At 38.3% G+C, this 24178-nt stretch overlaps 2 protein-coding genes across 10 annotated transcripts in view; one reads left to right on the top strand and one right to left on the bottom strand.

The window, feature by feature from the left end:
* The first annotated feature begins 592 nt into the window (after nucleotides 1-592).
* On the top strand, nucleotides 593-11404 carry ncoa5 (nuclear receptor coactivator 5). Of its 7 annotated transcripts, none has more exons than XM_028002920.1 (12): nucleotides 593-762; nucleotides 2260-2314; nucleotides 3862-4131; nucleotides 4311-4418; nucleotides 6068-6131; nucleotides 7576-7779; nucleotides 7857-7975; nucleotides 8240-8369; nucleotides 8511-8713; nucleotides 8816-9020; nucleotides 10283-10374; nucleotides 10492-11404. In XM_028002920.1, the coding sequence occupies exons 2-12, from the start codon at nucleotides 2281-2283 to the stop codon at nucleotides 11034-11036; spliced, it is 1974 nt and encodes a 657-aa protein (XP_027858721.1). In that variant the 5' UTR covers nucleotides 593-762; nucleotides 2260-2280; the 3' UTR covers nucleotides 11037-11404. The 7 variants fall into 7 exon arrangements, with proteins under 7 accessions (XP_027858721.1, XP_027858719.1, XP_027858720.1 ...); XM_028002918.1 differs by having other exon boundaries at nucleotides 8237-8369; XM_028002919.1 differs by having other exon boundaries at nucleotides 7854-7975; nucleotides 8514-8713.
* Nucleotides 11405-13201: 1797 nt separating this feature from the next.
* slc12a5a (solute carrier family 12 member 5a) overlaps nucleotides 13202-24178 on the bottom strand; it is a 151934-nt gene continuing 140957 nt past the window's right edge. For 2 of the 3 annotated variants that reach the window (XM_028002909.1, XM_028002911.1), the window contains exons 19-26: nucleotides 23657-23826; nucleotides 23365-23496; nucleotides 22843-22950; nucleotides 21011-21136; nucleotides 20315-20547; nucleotides 19599-19613; nucleotides 19260-19393; nucleotides 13202-17357 (exon numbers count right to left, since the gene is read on the bottom strand). In XM_028002909.1, the coding sequence (XP_027858710.1) occupies nucleotides 17266-17357; nucleotides 19260-19393; nucleotides 19599-19613; nucleotides 20315-20547; nucleotides 21011-21136; nucleotides 22843-22950; nucleotides 23365-23496; nucleotides 23657-23826 (1010 nt within the window). In that variant the 3' untranslated portion in view covers nucleotides 13202-17265. The remainder of the gene's footprint in view (nucleotides 17358-19259; nucleotides 19394-19598; nucleotides 19614-20314; nucleotides 20548-21010; nucleotides 21137-22842; nucleotides 22951-23364; nucleotides 23497-23656; nucleotides 23827-24178) is intronic. The other variant, XM_028002910.1, reaches the window with a different exon arrangement.

Here is a 24178-nt window from a genome sequence, read left to right as displayed (position 1 = left end):
TACAGATTTATTGTTTTGAAATAATTTCTTCTGGAATTACCTCTAAACACACAACAGGCATTAACTATTAGTTTATACTCTTTTATATTTCAAGAGGCAGTTATTTTCTCATACCTCTGTTTTAATTCATCTTCCTCTCGTCCATTAACATTTTTCTAGAGTTTTTACAAATATAATTGAAGTTTTACTAATCAAAATCGTGTTTTCGTGTAGTTAGAGAGCATAATAAATTTGACCATTTGAGATATCCGAGTAATATCATCTTTTAGCTAAATCTGTGACACCAAAAGCCCTAATTCAGTTTTCCGAGTTTCAAAAATAGATGAACTATTTCACAAATCGCAAACCTGTTTCCTATCCGTCGTCATTGCAGAATAATTCTGTCCAGGTTAGAGGTTATAGCTTTCCAACTGGATCCGTTAAAGGCCAAAAAACCTTAAATCGACCCTTTTCTTTTTTAAATTTCACGAATTGAAATTTGAATAAGGGGTTCACAGAAGACAAGGTTGCATTTTATGAATATAAACAACTTTTAAAATTCAATTACTTTTAGAATTTTAACTACGGCTTCAATGTAGCTCACGTCAGAGCTTTTAATGCAACGAAATAACCCTTAATCAAGCGCTGCTCCTCTACAAGCACGTCGGAAGCTGTGAATCGGATGCCAACTTCAGCGTCGTTTGTGTTCTTCCATCCAGGGACGACCAGAGGCAGCACTTCTCCGTGGAGTACGGCTAAACGGAGAAAAGACAAACGGCGAAGGTAATTCGAATGTTACTGAATAAAATAATAACAAGAACATCGAGTCGGTGTTTGATAAATGTCAGCGAGCAGGGGGTTTGGTGTTAGCATTTCATTGTTGCTGTTGTTAAGTAGCTAACATACAATGCTAACCTGGCTACGTGATTATCTGGAAACATTGGAAGATTGCACGTGTAAAAGTACTTTTAGAAAACTGAAAATGATTGGCTTCGTTATTGTAAAGGATAATGTTAAACTCTGTTCTGCTGAAAGTAGCTCGCCATTTGCAAACCAAGTGATCGTCGCGCGACCGAATGCAGTCCATATCAAAGCTAAGCTAGAGAGCTAACTTAACGTCGATTTTTTTATATGCTTGTTACCAGCAATATAACACAATTAGCCACCTGAATACTTATTAATTAAAGTCTAGACCTTTCGCATCTGTCGGTGTGCACATATTTAGTAGCTGCAAAATTATTGATGTTTTTGTCATTGAAAAACACTTCATTTACGATTTTGAAGTTTTTCTTTTCGAGCTCATTCATTGGGCCTATAGTTTACACGATTGTATTATTTTCTTTTAGTAGTTGTCCATGTTTCTAATGTTATAAGTAGCGTTAAGTATTTTGTTTCATGCCACGTTGTTGCTGTCCAGAATTCAGAATGAAAGTGTAGCCTTTCAGCTAATCTGTTCAGATGAACAGATTAGCATTTTTAAAGAGTGGGAGCACAGTCTAACTCTTCATTCGTTTAGCCACTTAAACTAGAAGCGCTGAAGGTAGTCCACGTAGACAACACTCCTATGCAGTCTAGAGATTGTCCAAATGGCCTGAAGGATTGTAAGTACCCTTAAGTACCCTGGTAATGGCCTCAACGCATCTCACAGTTGCACAATTGTTCCTTAGACTTAGACTTCGACTTAGACTGGATAATGCAGCACAACATCAGCTGCAAAAGGTCACATCTCTCCAAAAACACTTTATGTATGCTTCAAAACTAGACTGAAGAGCATTACCTACCAGCATTACCAGCAGGAGATCCGATCTCCTGCTGGTATCATAGATACCCCCCACCAACATGGACTATTCACACTCCTACCTTCTGGCACCCACCCCCAACATGGACTATTCACACTCCTACCTTCTTCCCTTTCAGTCAACGACCACATTGTCAATTGAAGAATGGATGCTAATTTGAGCCATCAGAGCCATCAAGAGTCGTTGGTTCTTTTGGCCCTGTTTCAGCCAGTCTGGGGAGAAATCAAAAACCTAGTGCTTCCAGTGTTAAATGTAGAGCGTAGCATTTTCTTGTAAAACAGGATTAAACTGATAAATATGTTGCCTTTTTAACCGGTAGAGATTCACGTTTGTGTCAAATACATTGCAATGTTTGTTTGGATTTATGTATAGTTTTAATTATCTTACGTTTTGTGTTTATTATCAGTTCTTTGTAAAGTTGTTATTGACCACAAAAAACATTTGAAGTGACGTTTTTTTTTTTTCTTTATCTTGGATCTAGAAATTTGGATCTTCAAACTAGATGATCACTGAAAACGTCCTGGTTCAACTTAAAGGTATGCAAGGGACTGGGCCCCAACAAAAACACCCTGAGAAAAACATTTCAGCTTGCTATATTGTGCTGTATATATGATGAAACCATAAACCCAAAAGCATGTTTTTTTTTTTTTTTTTTCCTTGAACTGCAGAACTATTTTCAGATTTGACTGAGTGTCTTTCCTATGGAGTTTGAGGAACATTCTTTAATTTTACACTCAAATTTTGAATATTTCAATCGCTCGTCAGCCTGTCATTTAATTTTCATGAATCCCTATTTTCTTCTGCAACAGCCGCACAATTTCAAGAGAAGAGGACATTTTGAACAAGCATTTCATTTCATTTTTACAAAACCCACTCGTATGAACTCAATAAGAGGTTGAACGGTCAATTTACTTTTGGGTTGGGAAGAAGATTACTCAAAGTGTCGTGTCTGTATTTTTTTTCCTAGCAATTACAACACATAAAATATGACCTCTCTATAAACCACTTACAGAAAAAAGTTGTACTGCAAAAGTAGAGTTTTCGTTCTTGACCTTTCCCTCAAAATTATAGCGGAAACTTAAAGTAATGGAGGAAATATTCTTTTTTGTTAATTGTCATAACTGAAATACAAAGCAGTACCTATATTTGAGATATGCCTTATTTCCACTGTGTGTTATAGCATGGGTCGGTGCAGGGACTCTTTTGTACTCCAGACAATGGTGTGTTGTGTGAGGCCTGTTGCTCTACCTTACCATAACATCATCCTATGAACCTACAAATGATGGGGGCCCAGGAATGGTGCGGTACTGGTCGGTTGTACGGTCCGGTTTTATAATGGAAAGAGACAATGTACCACATCAACCCACGCCGTACCACTCAGTGGAAGCAGGTCATTAATAGACGACCAATTCTCTTTTTGCATTTTCTTAACAGGTTAATTTACTTATTTGAAGGTAAATGCTCAAGATCAGATTCATGAAATACTCTATTCAGTTTTTTACTTAATCAAATAATGTGAATATTTAATAATTTTAGTTTGACCTTAATTGGTCTGCCAATCAAAGTAAGTCAGATTATTAGTATTTTGATGAAAGTCTAATGGTGGTACTTTAATATTTTTGGCATTCATGACTCCTCAAAGATTTGCTGTAAACTGCTGTCCCACAATTATTTATTTATTTATTTATTTTTGTCCATGTTCGGAAAAAGCAAAGTTCTCTAATGTTTCTGGAGAGCTTTTGCATATTTCTTTAGGCAGCTTCTTTTTGAAGTCGGTCTCTTCAGCGGTTTAATTGAAGACTTGCGTTGTTCGGCCCGCATTTGTTGCTCACTAGTTTTCACCACCAGCTTGTCGGTAACGTTTGATTTTAGTTGACACAAAAGAAACAAAATGCAAAAAAAAAATTTTATGAAAACTGCCATGAACTCACTGCATAAATGTTCATTTAAAAAATTCTTCTAAACTTTGAAACTATCCGCATTTCAGTTTGCTTTGTTGTGAATTTGATCTTCAATTTTTCATCCACAAAACCCATTTTGTTATGGAACTTGATCTCTCTTCTTACTCACTGACATGTTTCAGGATTGACGACAGTTGAAAGACAATTGTTTGCAAACAAACCGAACCTGTTCGAGCTTTTGAGGCGCACGAAGACAGAAAAGGATAAACCTCAAGATCTAGGCATGTCTCGCAGAAGAAGCCGCAGCCCATCACCAGGGCGATATTCCCGCACCTGCAGCAGTAACGATCCAAGGGATTTGGAGAGAAGGATTTTTGTTGGGAATTTGCCAACTTCTGACATGACAAACAAGGATTTGGAAGATCTTTTCTCTCCATACGGGAAGATAGTCGGTTAGTAAACCTACAAGCGTTCACTCCGCAGTTGTTACATGTGACGGATAACATCCGAAAAGCTGCCGCTGAATTTTATAGCTGTTTGAAATATTTTGAATATGCCTTTAACTTAAACATTATTTCTTGGTGGATGGTGGACAGACAATTTTGTGCCACTTAAAATATTCCTCTTCCAGGCGTGTCCTTGTTTCGAGGTTATGGATTTGTTCAATTTGAGCGCCTTGAGGAGGCTGAAGCTGCGAGAGCAGCTCAAAAGGGCCGAATATATAAAGGGTACAAACTAGGTAAGCCTTAATTGCCAAACATTTGAATAAATGGTTTCAATAAGATTTTTTTTTTTTTTTTTTTTTTTACAAATGCTAAAACCTTTGATGGACTCACTACTTCAAAATTCTCCATATTAAAAATCAGACATGTATGCTAATATTTAAATCATTTAAGACCAAATGCAACATTTTGCATGTAAATCTTACTTTAAAATGATATACAGTATTGTTCATGTGAATTAAAAGACCACTGTTTTAAATCGCATTACAGGTACAGAGTTTGCCACTACTAAGAAAAGGGCTAAACCCATAACTTTTAAACATTTGAACAGTTTTCTCCCCGGCAACAACCACAGTATTGTTATACTTATGTTTTTAAAATATGTCTTCAAAGTTCCAACCCACCTTGCCTTGTTTTGTTTTTTTCATGAATAAGTTTTTGAGTTTACACAGCTGACCCTCTGTAATTAACACTGAGAAGTATTTGTAAACTACAGTCAAAAGGACAAGCCTCTTTTATTTCAACATGTTCGGTTTGGGACACTGAAACTTTTTAAAGTCGGAAGTTTTCTGACATATTGGGGATTTTTTGAGTTTGTGTAGAAAACAATAGTTTTCAAAAAGTAGTTCTTATTTAACATCGTTCTACAGAGCATGTTTAAACAAATGTTGCATTTGCTCTTTGTTGCATACTTTTTTTAATATGCAGAACAAACAATTTAATGTTTAGTAATACCATTCATAGATTTATGTTTAAAGAATACAATTACATGAATGCCTGATTTGTACATTATAGGCTCTATTCATGTCAGTTTTATTTAGTGGAAGGCACCACTAACTTAGAGGTTAGTTGCTCTACCTCTAAAGCACTAATCATAAACGTTAGCTTCCCTAAAGCACTGGATCAACATGGCATTTAGCTAATGTGAAAGGGCTAACTTCAGTTACGTTATATCTGCCTTTTAAAGATCCTCAAGCACCAATTTCATTTCTACATTATAATTTCCATGTTCTTTAATTATCATAGATATTGGATTTATGTATTTGTTTTGTTCCCTGTTGTTCATGTTTTATTTATTTGTGTATGATTCTTGATTGAAATAGTTATTGGGTAGGGAAAAAAAGAACGTGAGATCATCAAAAGTCACTGCTGCATGAACAGTCCTCATTTAGATGTTGAAGTTTATTCAACTTATAAAACAGCCAAGTAAGGATTTATGTGGAAAAATTTTATTATCGGGAAGCTAAGTGCACTATATGTTTTTAAAGTTAACAAAAGCACTAAACAAAAAAATAGCTCTGCTTTTAGCGAATTAGCAAAAGTGTGCCTACCACTGTTTTATTAAAAAGTATTTTGCCAATTTTTTCGATCAACTTAAGTTCATCAGATGGAATTAATTAAATAATAAAAAAACCAGCTTATATCTGAATTAACAAGTGGAAGTAGCTTGGGCGGAGACGGGAGTACCTTTTCATCCCACAGATTTGGCGTCTCGGTTTTCTGTGCTTTGAACCTTCGTCCAGTTTGCGTTTTCCAATTTGGATCCTCTCCCTAAGTTTTCATTTGGATCGGAAAAGGAATGATGCGGCCTCTCATTTTGCGTGAACAGCATTAGCTGGTCTACATGTCACTGTTGTGTTCAACGTTTGGATTCATTTATTTTCAGATGTAAATATGGCCGTGGAGCGACGACAAGCTAAACCTCTATCCCAGCAGAGCCCTCCTCGAAGGTAAAGTAACGTGAAATGAGTGTGAAGAACTACCATCGCCTCTCTATCGGTAAAGAGCATATGTAACCTTTTCATCACCTGTAATTTCTCCCAAGGGTTGAATTCAACGTTAAGGGAGCTATCTGACATTTGAATGAGTTCGAAATGGTTTGTTGACATGTCAACATTTTACACAAAACTAACTTGTCTTGATGAGTTGAAATAAAGAAGAGACACACATCTGGTGTAATTTAAAGTGTCCTTGTCTCAAAGATTCTTATATTGCTCACAGTGGAAATGTTCTTTGTGTGATTTTTGTCAAATTCTTGCGCCTAGAATAGTTTTCTGTCCTACATCTGCAAGTAGGGTTTGCGTTGCTCGAGTCTCTTTTAAACAGACTCCTTGAAAACTCTTTAAAAATTTTGGCATTTCTGACTTTTTAACATTTAAAGACATTTGTCCTATTGCTCTTTGAAGAACATGACTACATCAACGTTCATTTGCTTTCTTTCACCTGTGAACAAGAAGCCAACTTAAGGATTCAAAAAATAAAACAAAATAAAGAAAACCTTCGCCTTTATCTCCAGTATGAGATTCTTATCTCCTAATATTGAGTCGAAACACCGCAGGTATCAACACAAAACTTTAAAATTACCACTTTGTTTTAAGTAAATATAATCACTTCAACATATGTCAATTGTATGTCTGAAACTGCTACAAGTGGATGGCAGTCTTACTTTCCACATGAAGTCTCTGCGTGACTATTGCGACTGGAAATATTTCACAACAGTATGAGGAAAAATCTCAGAACCTTCTTTCAGCCAGCTGACTGTCAGTGCACAGCAGGAGTTGGAGCATCTCAAAGGATTTGTATTGGAAAGCTGTGACGGGCAGAAAAATGGTTGTGGTTTTGAAACCGGTTGTGGTATTGTCTCAATCTCAACTGCTTTATCTCAACTGTAATCTCAATTTACCTTGATATTTTTCGTCCACTAAAACACAATCACTTTGGATTGAACGGTATTTCAATAAACCATGTTGCGATGTGCCGAGGTTCTGCTTTTTTTGGCTTGGTATCGAAGGAATCGTTAAGAAATGGAAAGACTCCACACATTGGATTGAAGCTGTTTTTGCGCTCACTTTCAGTTATAACTTGAAGTTTCTAAAAATGAGTTTTGGTTTGAAAAACTCATCCAAGTGCAAATTAAAAAGACGTTATCAGAAAGGTGAGAAGAAAATGTTCTAAAATCTTCCAAGTAAAGTGATGCATTTGATTATGTTCTAATAAAAATGAACCAGAAGTCTGAAGTTAATATTTGTATTTTTTTTTTGTGACTGACTGCATCACTTGAGATCTTAAAATCCAAGCCTGTTTATAAATAAAAATTGCCGCCAACAGCATTATCTGCTCTTCCACTTCACACTCTTGAGTTTTTCTAGCTCTAATTCTTGACCTCTCTCTCAGGCCCATATATGGCAAGGAGGGCCGGCCTCGCTCACGTTCACCTATTTATGGCCGTGACGCAAGGGAACCTCGGGAGAGCCGTGAGGGAAGAGACTCTGCTAGGGAACCCCGGCCAGGTAGCCACTCTCGTGACCCTGATTTCCGGTACCGCTCGGGGAGCAGAGACAAGGACGCCAGGGGCGACCCTCGGGACCCTGCTTACAGGTGACTGTTGACCCTCAGCTGCAAGCTGGTAAATCCATTATGATGTTGCTTAAACATGTAATCTTTCATTTCAGCAGAGAAGATTATGACCGATACTACCGCAGTGGCAGTGGGGTAGAGGACTATTACAGGAGAAAGGATGAACCCTACAGGGACCCATACTTGGATCCCTGGAATGGACGTCGTGAGTCTGGAGGTTAGTAATACAATGCTCATAATATCAGCTGGTTCCACAGCTTTGTTCTCTTTGATGTTTTTACTCTCTGGTTTCCATTTGTTGACTCTATTTTCATTTAAAGCACTAATTCACAGAAACAAAGGTTATGTTTACTTTTAACTGTCGTACAGTCTTTTTTAAGAGACACAAGTCTCTTGATAAAATCCAGAGACTTGTGTCTAGAACATCATTGGATTCGATTTAGCATTTAATCCCTTCATCCCATTTGTTTCCAATCAGTAGAAGATCGCGCTCGGCCAGAAGAGCGCCGTCGGAATGAGCTGTATCGACAATACTACGAAGAACTCCAGCGGCGCTATGACATGGACCGCCCTGTTGACTGCTCTGTGATCGTTGTAAACAAGGCGCAGAAGTAAGTTCACAGTCTGTCCTTTACAGCATCAAGAATCAAACGCTTTTCTGGAAATCTTTAACCTTATCTTGGATATTTTCATTTCATATTGCTCCTGTGTTTGTGTTTGTTTTTGTGCGTCTCTTGCTTCTAAAACAACTGTAGGGAGTATGCAGAGACAGTCGGGCGAAAAGTCCGCGATTTGGGAATGGTTGTGGATCTGATCTTCCTGAACACGGAAGTGTCTCTCACCCAGGCTCTGGAGGACGTAGGCAGAGCCAGAACTCCCTTCGCCATCATCATCACTCAGCAGCATCAGGTGCATCGCTCTTGCACTGTCAACATCCTGTTTGGTACACCTCAAGGTAATTTAAGTCAGCCTTGAAAATCTATTAGTTAGGTCAGGCTCAAAAGGAGCCCTTCAGTGAATCATACCTTTCATTCTTGCATGTATTTTACATAACTAGAACATCGAAACATGCCAATGCAAGATGCAATGTTGCTGGTCGCCCACAACTATGACACCTACAAAGTGGAGAACCGAGAAAAAGAACGGGAGGAAATCGCGAGAAAGGCTGCCAAGATGGCGGATGATGTGTTACTCCGGGAGCCTGATAGAGAGAGCCATCCCATTTCAGTGCTCACCAGCATCACGCTGCTAGCAGAGAACAGGTATCAAATAATATATGCTCAAACTTTAAAAGATGTACTGAAATTAAAATTGTGGCTTCTAATGCTGCATTCTCACAGCAGATCATGATTTTATTGAGTTTTTTTTTGGGGGGGGGGGTTGCGTTGACAGTCATGAATGATACAACCAAAATCAGACTTCTATGTGAACAGTTCATGACCCCAAAGTGGCTCGCTGTTAGAATAATTTTATTATCATTGTTACATTAGTAGTGTTACTAGGGTCAGCTATTGTGAACATGTGTGTGAGACAGAGATGACCTCCTTTTAACCCTTAAAACATGTTCTTTGAAGATGGTCTTCTGAGAGTTTCCTTAGTCGTAAACCTGTGTTTGTTTATACTCTGTGCCCCCCTACTTAGAGATTCCTTAGTCGTAAAACTGCTTTTGTTTGTGTTAGTTCCTGGGGGCCTCCTAATCTTATCAGCACCAGCCCCCTTGCTTTTGTTTTGCTAATAAAAGGCAAGTCCTACTGCAGAGTTTCAGAACACATGGTGAGCTGTTCAGAGGAGCAGTTCTCTGTCTTCTCCTTTTGCAAAAGCTTAGTTAAAAACTCATAAACGTTGTCTGTGGTTCTTTCTTTGTATTTAGGTAAACAAAATACCTATCACTCGCATTAACAAAAGAAGAACATAGACGCAGCAGCACAATGTTTTGGGAAAGTAATGATGGATGTCGCTGTCCATGGTTTGATTTTAAAGTTGTAGATTAGTGGGAGCTGAAAGTATTGTCACAAGATCACAATGAGAAGAAGAAAGTTAGGAGTAGAAATGGCCTTTTGTGGAGCGTTGCTTGCAACCTCTGTAGAGAAGTTTGTTTGGATACATACGCTGGTGGGATTGAGATGTGATTCGCTTAAATAGCTGCTCCATTGACCAAATCATGCCAGTTTGTATATAGAAGCAATATTGGCACTGGTCTCACAGTTCACCAAAAGTTGTCAGTCATTCAGAAGTGTTGAATCTATAGCTCTGACTACAATGTCTAAAAAACACTGCATATATATATATATATATATATGTATATGTATGTATATGTAACCTATTGGATATGTATCTAATTTATTAACAATTGTGGAAGTAGCAGTAGAGGGTGCGTGAAAAGATCAGAATGGGGTTGTTCAGACTTCAGTGAAAAAGTCAAATATGGGTCACATGAGGCAAGATAAATTGGGCTGGAGTTTTCTTTGCCTGCTGTGTGAACGTAGTCCAAGAACGAGGTTGTTATTGGATGTTTTTCATCTAGGTTTTTAACCCCAGAGGAACTGGACAGCCTCATTGCATACATGAAGGATAAAAGAACTCGTCTTGTAAGAACCTCTGAAGATCCTCTGGCAGGTAAATACCTCATTTAAAGACTGTTTCAAATCACTACCACTTGATAGTTTTAAAATGGTATGCATTCTTTCATGCTAAACGTATACTAAACAGTAAATCTGAATTGTCAACCTTAAGCTCCTGCAGCGCAGCATCGTGATGTGGTGCCATCGGCTGCGGGACTCACTCCATCTACACTCAGCACCGCCCAGCCAAGTCACCTGTCGACCAGTTCCAGCGCCTCGACAAACCCGAGTCACCAGCAGGAGCTGCAGGCTAAAATCCTCAGTCTGTTTAATAGCGGCTCCAGCCCCATATCAGGATCCACTGCCGTTTCCCAGAGCGCCCCTCAGTCACACTCCTACAGCTCACTCGGTCCCTCCCCGTCCCAAAATCCATCCCGTCTGCCAATGCCAGGGATGGCTTCAGGTGGATCCCAGGGTTACGGCATGTCACTGTCCCGCTTACCCCCTGCGTCTACCACTCAGAGACCCCCTGCTACCACTTCAGGTATCAATTTTGACAACCCAAGTGTCCAAAAAGCTCTGGACACACTCATTCAGAGTGGGCCATCTCTGAACAACCTGGTGGGCCCTGGGTCTGCTCCACCAATGCCCCAGAGGTCATCTTCCAGTATGGGGCAGGGTCCCCCCCCAATGTCCATGTATCCTCGCCATTATTGAGACAAATGAGCGGTTAGAAGCATTTACTGCAACTTTTTCTGTGATAGGTTTGTTGTTAGGCGACCCTGGAGATGTTTTGTAAACGTTTTAATTTTCTCCTCATTTTTGTGCAGTTGAAATTTGGAAGGGTTGCTTAAATTACATAATGGTTAGTCTTTTCATTTTGCCTGAAATCTTTTACAGAATCTTTTAATGTGTGTAATGAACAACAGAGCTATGGAGTATGTTTTTCTTTGTGATAGTGATGGTTCTTTTCAGCCCTGAGTTTGTTTTATAGTTTTCCATTGTGCTGGTCAATCTGTACTTTTGTTTTTATTGTCAAAACAACATGATTAAAAACTGCAGACACACATTCTGTAGTAAAATGATATTGGTTTATTGCATTTTGTGCTGACAAATCTATAAAATGGAACAGGAATAGCCAGAAGCTAGAGAGATAAGCATTTGAAATATGGATAAAACAGCTTTTTCCTCTTTTTTTTTTTTTTAATGTACCATGAATCACGATAGAGAATAATACATAATTTTTTTTAGTTTAGAATATTTAACTTACACTGACACAGAAAATAAACACCTCAACACTATCTGATTTTATTTACATGTAGTCCCTTCCCATCCATGCCCGTTAACCACCCCCAGCCCCAGCAGTTACAAGTGCACGTGTACACACATACACCCCCACAGAACTGAAAGGAACACACTACAGCGTTACCATTAGACTGAGGAGGGTGTTGAGGAAAAGTCCTGAACAATTCAAATTTTATATCTGTGAAACTAAACAGGTTTTGTGTGTATGCCGATTGAAAACAAATTCGCATCCATTTTTCGTTTTCCAAGCATCCATACAAAATATTGTCAAGTCTGGATAGTGACAAGGTTCCTCTTGGGGAGAATCAAATAAAATCCTTAAAACTTTCAGATACTAAAGGTCTGAATGTTTTGGGAAATGTGCATGTCATGGTCATTTAATTCTAATCAGTCTAAGTTAGGGCTGGCGTAGATAATGGAAGCAAGTTGGGCTGCCTTCAAAGAACATATGCGCAAAGTGCCTGCACTAAAAGCTCATGCTGCGTTCCAGCTTTACTCGTAACTGGGAAATTTCAACTTCCCAGTCAGAAAAATCAACTGGAACTCCGTCTGAAGTCGGATTTCCCACTGGGAATCTAGGAACTACTCCAACTATCCCTAGTTACAAATTGTAAGGCGAACCTTGCATTAACAGTACTAAGATGTGGTCGAAACATGGTAAGACATGTATTTAACAATGTGTCTAAAATGTTACATGTGGTGCCTGCAACTCTAAACTGAACAAATTAAAAGAGACGCTTGCTTATTGGAAGTAAAACTTAAAATTATGATAGAGCTATTGTACACAATGTCTACGGGTGTTGCCATGTTGAAATTCCGATTTAACTAGAATCGGAATTTACCTCGGGTCTGACATCAAATCCAGCTCCAAGTTCCTACTTCCCAGATAACTGGAACGCACCCTTAAAACATTTTAGATCTGCCTATGCTCAGACACCTGTTCCCATTTCCATTTTTCTGTGCCAGTTAAAATAAAGCACATTTCCCAAAATGTCACATAAATTTGGAGATCTTGCATCTGAACTGCAATTAAGTCTGATTTTGGTCAGGCAGCAGACGAGCCACCTGCCAACCAGCTTGTATTAAAATTTACCTCACATATTTGCACATTTTAAACTGTTATTAAATAACAGTTACTACTCATTTTCCTAGAGACTGGAAAACACAATTTTCCCTTGTCTATCCATTTCACTGGAAAACACATTTTCATACTTAACTGAGAGAAACTTTAGCAGTTGTTTTACTTTTTAATAACTGACACAACAAGAGAACCTTGTGGATAGATCTACCATTTAAAAAATAGATTATAATAATATCCATCTTGGATACAACAATAGGCCAGTCCTAATGAAAGAGAAAAATATACTAGAAATCAAAGTTTCTGACTGATACAAACAGAATACTTGTATATCACAAACATCCAATATATTTTCAGCACACTTTGTTCAGGGTAGTTGCATGCATGCACTGAGTAACACAACATAACTGGAAGGTGGCTCTGCTTGGACAAAAGCTTGAGTTTTTCCTTGTCTGACTAGATGACATTAAGTATAACGCAAAAGATAGTTATGATCCATGATCAGACATGTTTGTTTGATGCTGCTGTGATCCACTGAAGGGTGTGAGTATTAGCCATGTCCCTTCTCTGCAGTGTTCTGGGACTTGATTTTTTTTTTTCCTCTTTGATAGTCCCTAACAGGACATCCTCCTCTTCCACCTGGCAACAGATGTGTTTCAGAGCCCTTAATATCCATTGAAGAATGGAGACTGGGTAGTGATCACCCGCAGGTGTTGTTTTTTTCTTCTTCATGCTACAGTTGTGCAGGTGACGAACATGATGTAAAGTTGTGGATCTGTAAAGCGGGGGGGGAGTAGTTAGATGCTGGGTTTTTTTTAGTCAACAAAGTCCAAGCAGAGCCAGTACCAGAATTGGAAGCGCGAGTTTTATATTCTTTGATAATTTTTCAGAATTATACTGCAGTCACATTTAAAATACAATGCTGGGGTGGTTTTTTGTGGCTGGGATGGTGGATATCAGGGGTGTTGTGATGAAGAGGGAGGGGGATTCTGGGAGGACTCACCTCACAGATTGAGTGACAAGCACAATAAATTTAACGGCTACTATTTTCTTTTAAAGGAATTTTCTGAAGAGAAAAAAAATGTGTGCATGCTAAAACGTCCAATAACTTAGTCTGGATGGGGATAAATAATATCAGCCTGTAATGCACTCTCTTGCCACCAGAGGTCACTCTGAGATCGTCTGCAGAGCACGTTCTCATAGAGCTCTCCAGTGCTGCAGACATAGACGGCTCCCTAAGAGTAAACTGATCTGGTGTCTCAGCCACATTCAGGTTTAAAACCCAAAAGTCCTGCTGATAAAACTGGAATTATGACAGTGCCGGTGCTGATGTAAAGCAAGCAAACAAGCAAAATCTGAAAGGAAACAAAAGCAAAAACAATATTGCACATGATCTTACAAAACTCAGACTTTGTCCACAGTGATAGAACAATGTACGATAAGACAACACTAGTATGTTACAGTGTTTCAGATTTATGTGAAATATATTTACAAAAGTGAAATGACCCTTTTAAGGCCCGTCGATTCGCAAACATAATCTCCTATTATGTTATGTAAAACTACTTGAGAGAGATTGAAATATAACAAGTAAAGTGAACCCATATTTTTGTATCCTTTTTTTTTTTCCTTCAAACAATTTTTTTCAAGGTTTGACCAAACTGTGTTCTCGAAAATCGTATAACGTATTGAGAATACCAGGCCACTTTCACTCCGACCGCTTCACCTTGAACATGTAAGTTAATCACTATAGAAAACCACTGAAACAAATATTGCCACATAGTACCATGCAAACAGCAGTTATAAAACATTTAGAATTCCATAAATAAATTTTCAGTAAACCTCTCCAATAAACTTGAAATATCTTTTTGAATAAATTTAAAAGGCTCAGATGATGCAGGCGACGCTGTAGATGGTCCTAAAATAACTGAAAAACTCCCTCTTTGTCCGTGACGGGCATGTAAAAGGAAAATCCACATGACTTGGCACTCAATCTTTGAACACTAGAAGAGGAGTGGTTTGTCTTTTTTTAATTTTTTTAAATAATATAGCAGGTGTCAAAAGTTTAAAATTGATCAAATACATCAGAAATTCTTAAATTTAAACAGTAAAACTCTAGTTCTTTTACCTTGAAGTTGCCTCACTTGTCTGAGGGATAAAATATAATTATCATAAATAGAGCAGTGAGAAAGTCAGGGAAATGGTTTACTCTCACTTATGGAATATTGCATCAAGTTATTCATTGTAATATTTCTATTAAAACAGAACCCTGTCCAGAGGTCACAGGCCAAACGTGTACAGGTACAGCCTCGTGTTGTTAGATAACCACCAGCAGCACTGATATGTATGTCTATACCCTTTTTCACGTCGTCTTTAGAGTTGATTCATCTCTATTTACAGTACAAATAAATCTATAGATACTAGCAGCATTCACAACATATGATCAGACATTCAAGCAACACTAAAAACGTTAAATAACATTTTTAAATAGTTCTATAAACTAATTTGTTTTGCTTCCCTATACTATATATATATTTATATATATTTATATATACTATGTATATATACGAATTTATATTTATACTTCTACTACAAGTGCAAATGACTAAAAATAGTTTCTTTAAAGAAAAGAAACAGGAATAATAAAAGTAAAGTGACAGAAGTCCTTGGTCAGAGTGAGATGATTCTGGATCGTACGAGACTTACGAAATCTTTATATACAAAATATTATGTGTAAAAAAATAAATAACATGATCACGTGAGTCCAGATTTGCAACTATTGCACATTCCTTCCAAGATGCACTTTTGTTTTTCAAATTTGCTCTCGAGTCGTTCAGATGTGGGGAAACATGTAGCTCAGATCTTCACCAATCTCCGGGATATAAAATCTGACTGGAGAATCTACTGCATAGAGTTCCTTCTTGTGGACAAAGTGAGTTTCGGAGCTACAGAAACCATTGTCCTCCATTCTTAGTCTCTTTATAAAACCCTATAAATAAATAACCAACAGATGTTCAGCATTTACAGCCTGATTTGAGCAGCTGTTTTTTTTCTCTTTTAACTGACTGAACATTCAGTCTTTATTTATCTACAGGACCACTTTCAAACTAAAGTATCTTTACTATTTTCACTTTTTTGTTTTTTACAACACTTTGTCTCATATAGTGGAATTTGATATAGCTTTCTTCACTATTTTTCTGAAAAATACTTTGATTTGGCACATTAATGTATAAGAATTTGTCAAAACAGATGATTTATCTCTGACAATCAAAGTGACATAAATATTTCTCTAGATGAAAAAATAACATTTAGTGATTTTGTTTTTCTTTAAAAGCATCAAAGTCTCACTTGTCGCACAGTGGTGAAGAGTGCAGGTGCTTTTCCTAGCAATGACGTTTACCATAGTAATGGGAGCCAATAAATAGATAAAATAAAATAAATAAATAATTTTTTTTTTAAAAACAGCATTTTTCAGTGTTCTTTCTGAGCGAAGGAGCCTTTTTCTCTCCACTTAGAAGCTTTTCAGTTGGTCACAAAAATACTACACTCATACTGAACAACGCATCAGAGCTTGTACATTATTTACAGTGAATCACACAAGGGTTCGAGAGGTGCTGGCGACGATAACATCCTCCTCCTGCTGGGGGGGACTTTGTAACTGTCTCCCCACTTTGCTGGGACCCCAGCTTTCTGCTAGGAGACTATATTCACAGTTTAATTACGTGTCAATCTCAACAAACTAGCCTTGTACTTCGTTTTTTTTGGCACAAACAGTGGCCGCAAAGATAAAACAGCCACTTAGAAATGAGCAGAAAAGTCTCAGGTGGGGGATAGAGAGGGAAAGAAAGAGGTGACAGTAACAGAACAAGTGGAGTAAAAACATACACAGCGGTTGAAAATGTCATGCTAAAGAGTGAGCAGGTTAAAGATAAGACTGCAGAGTAGAGCCACTTTTTAGCCTCCTGGATTTAAGTGAGTTTCACAGTTCATACTTCCCCAGCTGTACTCTCCTCCGCCCTCCAGCCGGTGATCCTGACTGCGGGTTGCAGAGTCTGTCATGAAAAAGGCTGCCGGAAGAGTCCAATCACCACAAGGAACTCAAGAGATCTAATCCTACAATGATCTCATTTCAGATTTCAGATAACGCTTGTGACGATTAGAAGCCATGTCTGTCCCACTCTTGTGTTCAGAAAGACAAAAAATAAAAAATAAATAAATAAAAATACAGAGATTAAAGCAATAACAGACATATACATGCAGGGGTTTTCACACTTCAGCGAAGAACCCGCACTCGCCAACACCTCATCCCAACCGAGTTAGAGTGGATTAAATGGAAATATGAATGATTTCATTTTCAGAGTTTGCAGAGGGAAGGTTTTGGATTCGTCCGTCTGTGGGTAGAGCAGAGGGAGAGGCGCTGAAGCTGAGCGGGGCTATTTGTTGGGTGTGAGAACACTACAGCACAGAAATAAACAGGACCTCATAATGAAGCAATGCTGATGAAGAGGTGAGAGTACAGCTGGAACAGAGCAAGGGGAATGTAGCGGGGGCAAGGGTGCTGCTCTTTCAGGAATAGATAGTGATGACCTCGCGGCCGCCTCCGCGAACCAGGAGGACTCGGTTTAGACCGTCGGTGAGGACCTCAAGGAATTCCATGTCTGTTAGGTTAAAGTTAAAGAAACAACTGGAGAAAAATTTGCTTTTCAGTTGGGATTTTCAACCTCTTTTGAAGGTTATTGTTTCACCCTCATGAAACAATAACGAGGGGTAAAAAAACCCTGAGTTTTTTACTCTGTCGCGGTCCAGTGGAGTTGCACTGACCCCGTGTGCACTTTTACAAGTTTTTTTTTTGTGTGGTTTCAAAAACTTTAAGTGCGGCAGACAGCTACCTAACGTTTTGGGTAATTTGTTTGAGTTAATTCAGTCTGGAAAATGTTTTAGTCTATTCCCAGCACCAAAAATGAGGACTTTCTTCAAAAATACCTATCTTCTATTAACCAAGCTTAATAAAAAAGTATTAATGTACTTACTATGAAATTAAATTAAAAGAAAATACGGCTATTAAAAGAAACATACTTAGTGCCTAACAGTATCTATTAAAGAAGGTTTTCTCTGATTTAATTAAATCATCACTTCAAAACCTATTTCAGTGTTTGCCCCTTTATGCTTCTTTACTCACAACGATAAACAGCAAACTTGTCTGTGCTCATTTTTGCAACATTAAATAGCCAAAAGAAAGTAACATTTTTCTCTGTATAGAATTGTATATCCTGAAATGCTTTTTCACAGTGAATACAAATATCTGTACTGCCCTTGTCAGGTTAGTCTACTGGTGGTCTGTATGACTGGTGGTCTGTATGAACCTGTGTCTGAGACACGCTAATGTTCTCCCAGCGTTTTTGGTTGCTTTCATCATGCTGCTAAAAAGGGAGACACTCTGTTTTTACACTTTCTATTTGAGATTTCTATGATGAAAACTGTTCAGGTTCTTTTATCACTGAAGAGAACTTTTTAAAACCTCCCAGCATGTCTTAACATCACCTCACAGACCAATTTTTTTTAGTTACTCCATTTCCCAGATGTTTAAGTCTTGAAGGAGTCCTGTTGGTTTTATGGGTCCTCCATTTCAATTAGTGGGACCACAGAGTCTCTGGCTTCCACAAAGCAATAGAAGCAGAGTTATAGCTCTTCTCCCTGATTGCTGCAGTGTGACCACAGAGATCTATAAAAAAAGCTACAGGTATTAGATTTTATCCTAGCATGCAGAAAAAAAATCTGAAAATATAGACGCAAGCAGTTCTAAAAGCTACAGCTAAGAGTCCGAATATTTTTGGCAGTAAAAGTTTTTCGGTTTTTGCTTCTTCATACAATATGGAGGTGGGAATTTTTACAACCCCGGGGAAATATGCCAAAGATGTTTTAATATAAATTCATTCTTTCTTGCAGCATCATAATCTTACAGTGAAAAAATAAAATAGAATAAAATTCTATTTCTATGTTAAGTTAATGTGTTGAGAAAAATATTTGTTGATATCCATGATTATCCCTTCAAATAAATGTAATTTATAACATTTATTTGAAGGAAGAATTAATTCATGGTTTCTGTAGGCGTCACTAACTCATATTTAAGACTTTTTAAGGCCATTATGAGTGGAATTTAGACCTATATCTCTGCAAAACTCTGTTAACAGCTCACAAATTCGCACTTACCCATGGTAGAGACAAAAGGGTAACTAGCTATCACGGGTATGTTAGCAGCTAGTTAGCAATAGCCTCAACTGTCTCGAGTCATGCAACGAAATGAAGATGTTTGAGTACGACTCAAACTTCTGCCTAATAGAAAAGTCCCAAGAGAAAAAAATACATTAGATATACAAGACTAAATAGTCCTGCCAAAACTATATTTAAGACATGTGATTGATGTACTAAAGTCTAACTTATTTTTAAATAAATTTAGGACATTTTTAGGCCTTAATTTTAGATATGTCAGTCTTAGGGAACCGAATGGCCTGGTGTGCACTTTGGACACTCCTGCATTCGATTCTCCTGATGAAGGATACAGTTCTCATCGCCTGTCCGGTTCCTGGGTGCCCCTGGCATGTTCAGGAGAACTAGCTTGGCCTCTGAGGACTTTTTAAGGATGACTTCATTCAGCCGGAGTGCTGTGTGCATGCGGCGCACATTAGATTGGTTCCTGAGAGGAGACAAGACGAGAGAAAAGGTCAAACTGATTCCCGCTGGTTGTTTCAAAGCGTCTTGTGATGCTCAGAGGTGATACAGATGGCAGATGCACATTCGCACGTTTATTTTTATAACATCCTCAGCTTATCATGTGCCTGACTGGATGGGTATGAGATGTGGATTCATGAAATGAGGTTCATGGGGACTTCAGTACTTACAGGTTCTCCCACTCTCTGCAGCATTATAAGAAGAGAAATAAATCTTTAAATAAAAAAATATTCTTAATTTTTTTTTTTAGAAAATGTGAACCCACCTAAAAACAACCTCAACTTCTTATGCTTTATGGGGAATGCATTTGATTTCCGATACGACACAGATATCTGGAGCTTAATATTGGTCAATACCGATCTGATACAAAAAGCCAGCACTGAATTGAATTAAAATGTTTCTCTTTTTTTTTTAAAAAAACACAAACATAAATGTACCGGATTACAAATTTATCTGATATCTCTGCCCCAGTACAGCACATGCCAATAACTTCACACTCTTGGTCAAACATGTAAAAACTAAACAACTTTAATTTGTTCAGTCAGTTCAGTTAGGAGTATACCAGCCAAGTTAAAATAAATAATAAAGAAACAGAAACAGACAAAAACAATAGGTTAACTATCTTGGTCAAACATGCAAAAAATGAACTTCAACAGACCTTTCAAATGATTCAGAAAGGAATTTATAATATAATGTACAAGTAATAATAAAGAATGGCGTCACTCAGAGCACAAAACATAGAATAAAACTTAATAGCTATGCCATTATGAATTAGGCACATTGTCACCGTTACCTGATCTAGAAACCTTTTCTATATCAGGACCAATACAGATATTGATATTGGATTGATGCATCTCTAGCTAATAGATCATGGCTAGGTACTCACGGCTTCATGTTGAAGATGTCCTTGATGTCATCTTGTGTGGTCACTCCGAGAGGCTTGGCTGCTTCACCGTCACACTTCTCCGTCCAGGTCCTCTGGATCTGCTCCCCGGGACTCTGAGCCTCCTCTCCGGGGGTCAGCGGGGTCGCTGGGGTGGCGGGACTGGCTGGGGTGGTGTTGTCATGGATGAGCTGGACCTGAGCAGGGGGGGATACAGGGGGAGAGGCCGACTTTGACTAATGAGATGAGAGGAGAAAGAGGACGAATGTGGATTCACGCACATGTTAACACGGAAAGTCGAAAAGCCACAGTAGAAGTGGAAATATGGGAATGCAGGTAAAGTTACAGAGAGCCACAGTGTTTGAGAGAAGAGAGGAAGGAGAAATGGGATTAACATTTCTGTTTGTGTTTCTTCAGCACATTACCTGTTTGTCTGAAAACACACACGGGTTCTTCATTAGGCGTTAGAGATAAAGCTCTTATCAGTTTAAAAGAAAACAGTGTTCCCACTGGACTGAAATGATCCAAAATGTTGCTAGCAATAGTAACAGCAGTCTTACATTACAGGAAATACTTTTGATATTAAGCCCTTAAAACATCTTCCAAAACAAAATGTTCAACTTGGTATGAGTTATGTTCTGAGCTAACTTTCTGCAGGCATACTAGTGAATTGGACTCTCTTGTTGAGGCAGATCCTACCTCTTCTTCAGGTTTCTCCTCTTTGCTGGTGGCAGGTGGCTCCTCGGTCACACTCAGCTGGGTGATCACGGCGGCTGGGTTCTTACGGCGAATAGATCCGCGGGAGGAATCGGTGATGCTCTGGATCTGTGAAGACCCAAAAAAAGGAGAGGGAAGAGGTGTGATACACAGAGATGTTGTTTTTCTCTGTTTTTCTTACATTCACAAGGTGTATAACATTTATTAGTCTCTTGCATTGCTACAAAAGACCAGACCCTTTTGTATCATAGAAGCAAACTTTTTCCTCAATGTCATCTATGACTTTTCTGAAGTGTTCCTTTGTCTTTATGGCACTATTTGTTCACTTATATTCTCCAACGAACCTCTTTGCACAGAGAATGACTATATTTACTAATTCAATTACATCCAAAAGCAGTTGGGTGCACTAGAATTATGTATGTCAGATTTACAGATAATTTGCAAAAATGAGCACAATCACTTTTGCACTTTCATAAACTTTAATTTTTAACATAGTAACTCAGAGTCAGAGATGGGGCTCTGGGATGCTTTGTGGTTTTCTTTGCATGGCATGATTTAAAGGGGATGTACTATGCATTTTCCAGCCAGATAGTGACATTTTGTACAATCAAGTAACTATGTATACCAGACATAACTTAAAAGTTAAAACTTAAATCTTAAAACATCGTAATTTGATACCTTGATATTGGCCTCATTCCAACACTCCAGGTTCAGTCTGTCATCACAACAATGCTTCTCATTATGCTGTTAACAATCACTAGAGGTGTTGGACTAAGAATTAATTCATATGATGAACTCAGCAGACTCACAGTTCCATCAGGTGCTTACTAGTTGCTGCAGCCACTAGTCTGGAGGAACTGAATGGATAAGGCGTGAGAAGAGCTCAGCGGGAGACTACAGCTCCAAGGAGTTTTGTGCAAACAAGTGAGATTTGTAAGAAGCTTTTAGGTACCCTGAATGGCTGGAGATGAAAGGATTTCTCAAACATGCATGAAAGTATCAAAGCAAGACTACAGATATATTTCTGATGAGGGAATAACACTATAATGCGATGTAAGGCTCAAAAAAGTAAATTTTATACTATACACCACTAACCCCCTTTTAAACTCTGGGAGTATTTGCTGTGATGCTTCTGTAAAACTTAGCAATTGTCTTAAATGCTCTAAATGTTTTTTTTTGTTTTTTTTTCAAATGATCAACTTCAGTTTGTTTTAAAATGGCCTTATGACTTTTCCCAGATTCATAGAAGCTACAATTCCCTGGACATTATTACTGATTTCTTTCCTCCTTGGCATAGTGTCTGCTGCTTTTGGGTAGTCTCTGCTTTTGTGGTGGTCACACTCACTCATAGTGTAGTGAGTGTTGTTGTATTTGACTGGGATCACCTGACTCTTTCTCCTTTAAAATTCCTGTCAAGCAACAAAGGTATAGTTTGTTTTTCCAAAGACTATATTGACAGTTTTAGAAACCGTGTTCTCCCTATAACTCTATATTACGTGTAATTTAAAGGAGTAACACAAAGACTTAAAAATTTTATTTTCCCACCTCTGTCAAAACATTGTCATGCTGTCAAACACAGCATGAGAGCACTTGCTGTTCTGGCTGTTGTCAACTCCCTGATAGAGAGGATAAATATGGTGACCCACTGCTCTGATTTAACACAAGATCTGCTTTTGTCCAGAGGGCGTTGTGTGTCATGTTAATTCAAATCAAGCCAAGCAATGCCGAGTCGGCTTGTCAAGTCATGTCAAGATAATGGGCGCATATCTGCGTGCTTCTAAAAACAAAACTTTGACATGTATAAACTTCCTTACCTCCCTTTCGCGCTCGGTCTTGGTCAGGTTGATCTGTTTCAGCATCTGTGAGCGTTGTTCCATCACCAGCGTCTTCTCATACGTGTAGGCTGAGATGTCACTGTCATGCTGAGGGAAAAAGAAATATTTTATTTCTGTTCTTCGCCCATGTGCTAAGAGTTCTTGCCAGATGTTTATTTACACACAAATGGAGAAGTGAAGAAATATGTTCTTCCCCTGAAGCCAAAATGTTTAAAAGAAACAGGTAAAGTCTGAACGATGTTGTGCCAATTAAAATGTATTCGGTGAACAATAACAATTATTTCTGTGCTGAGGCAGAGGAATACACTGCAGTCATTTATCCTTGCGTGAAAAAATGGTAGTAGTGTTTACTGAAGCAACCGGCCGAGCCTGAGGCATTGCTGGATTTTCTAATTATTTCCCCAGCTTAGTGGTTCTGACATTACAGTGCTTATGAATGCTCTAGAATGCATGTTGTTTTACTTACACAAACGGTGTGCTGCCAGCTTTTAGAAAACTCACCATTTCAACAACTTCCACCATAGCATCAATGCGGAGATGATACAGGAAAGTAGTCAGGTCCTTTTTCATTTGGATGCTGTTGTCGTCCAGCTGGGCCACAGTGAAGATGCGCATCTTGCACTTCCTCCAGACCTAAAAATTCCACAAGATAGTTTATCCATTTGTTAAAACATCTCCAAACTCTGTTTAAGGTGTATTTTCCATGTAAATAATTGCAGATTAGACATTAATATTATTTTTAAATGTGGATTTCGCCAGCCTCTGTTACTATTGTGGTGGTAATTAACAGTACCTTATGTTGGCGGAGCAGGAAGGGCAGCAGCATCAACATGCCTCCATCATGGACGATCCACCACACATCAATGTGACCTTCAGTAAAGCGCTCGCCGTTGGACGGGAATGCTGAAATGTTCTTTGGTACAAGGAGAGCGAGGCGGGCAATGGTGGTTTCTCTGACCAGCTCTGCAGATAAGGCAGCAATGTAAGGCAAAGCCTGAAAAAATTCTGTTTTGCACTTTAAAAAAAAAAAAATCCCATTCTATATCTTACGTATTTTATGTATTTTTGCAGGTACCTATTTACATGTAATATATAAAACACACAATATCTTTGATTCTCCGTGGCTGGCATTAAATCAGGCCAATTGTTTCCTAAAGCTGTTAGTAAAAAATATTTACTAAAGCCCAGAATAATTTGAGAGAATATTTTTAAAAGATTGTTTTCTCTGAAGTTAAAATTTTACATAAATTGAAAATACTATGCCTTTAATCTATTTTGGAAAGCCTAAATGGTGATCTCAGCGCTTTGGAAGCTT

Source organism: Xiphophorus couchianus, chromosome 20, assembly GCF_001444195.1.
Source record: "Xiphophorus couchianus chromosome 20, X_couchianus-1.0, whole genome shotgun sequence".
NCBI classification, from domain to species: Eukaryota; Metazoa; Chordata; class Actinopteri; order Cyprinodontiformes; family Poeciliidae; genus Xiphophorus; species Xiphophorus couchianus.
This window is presented reverse-complemented; position numbering and strand designations above follow the sequence as displayed.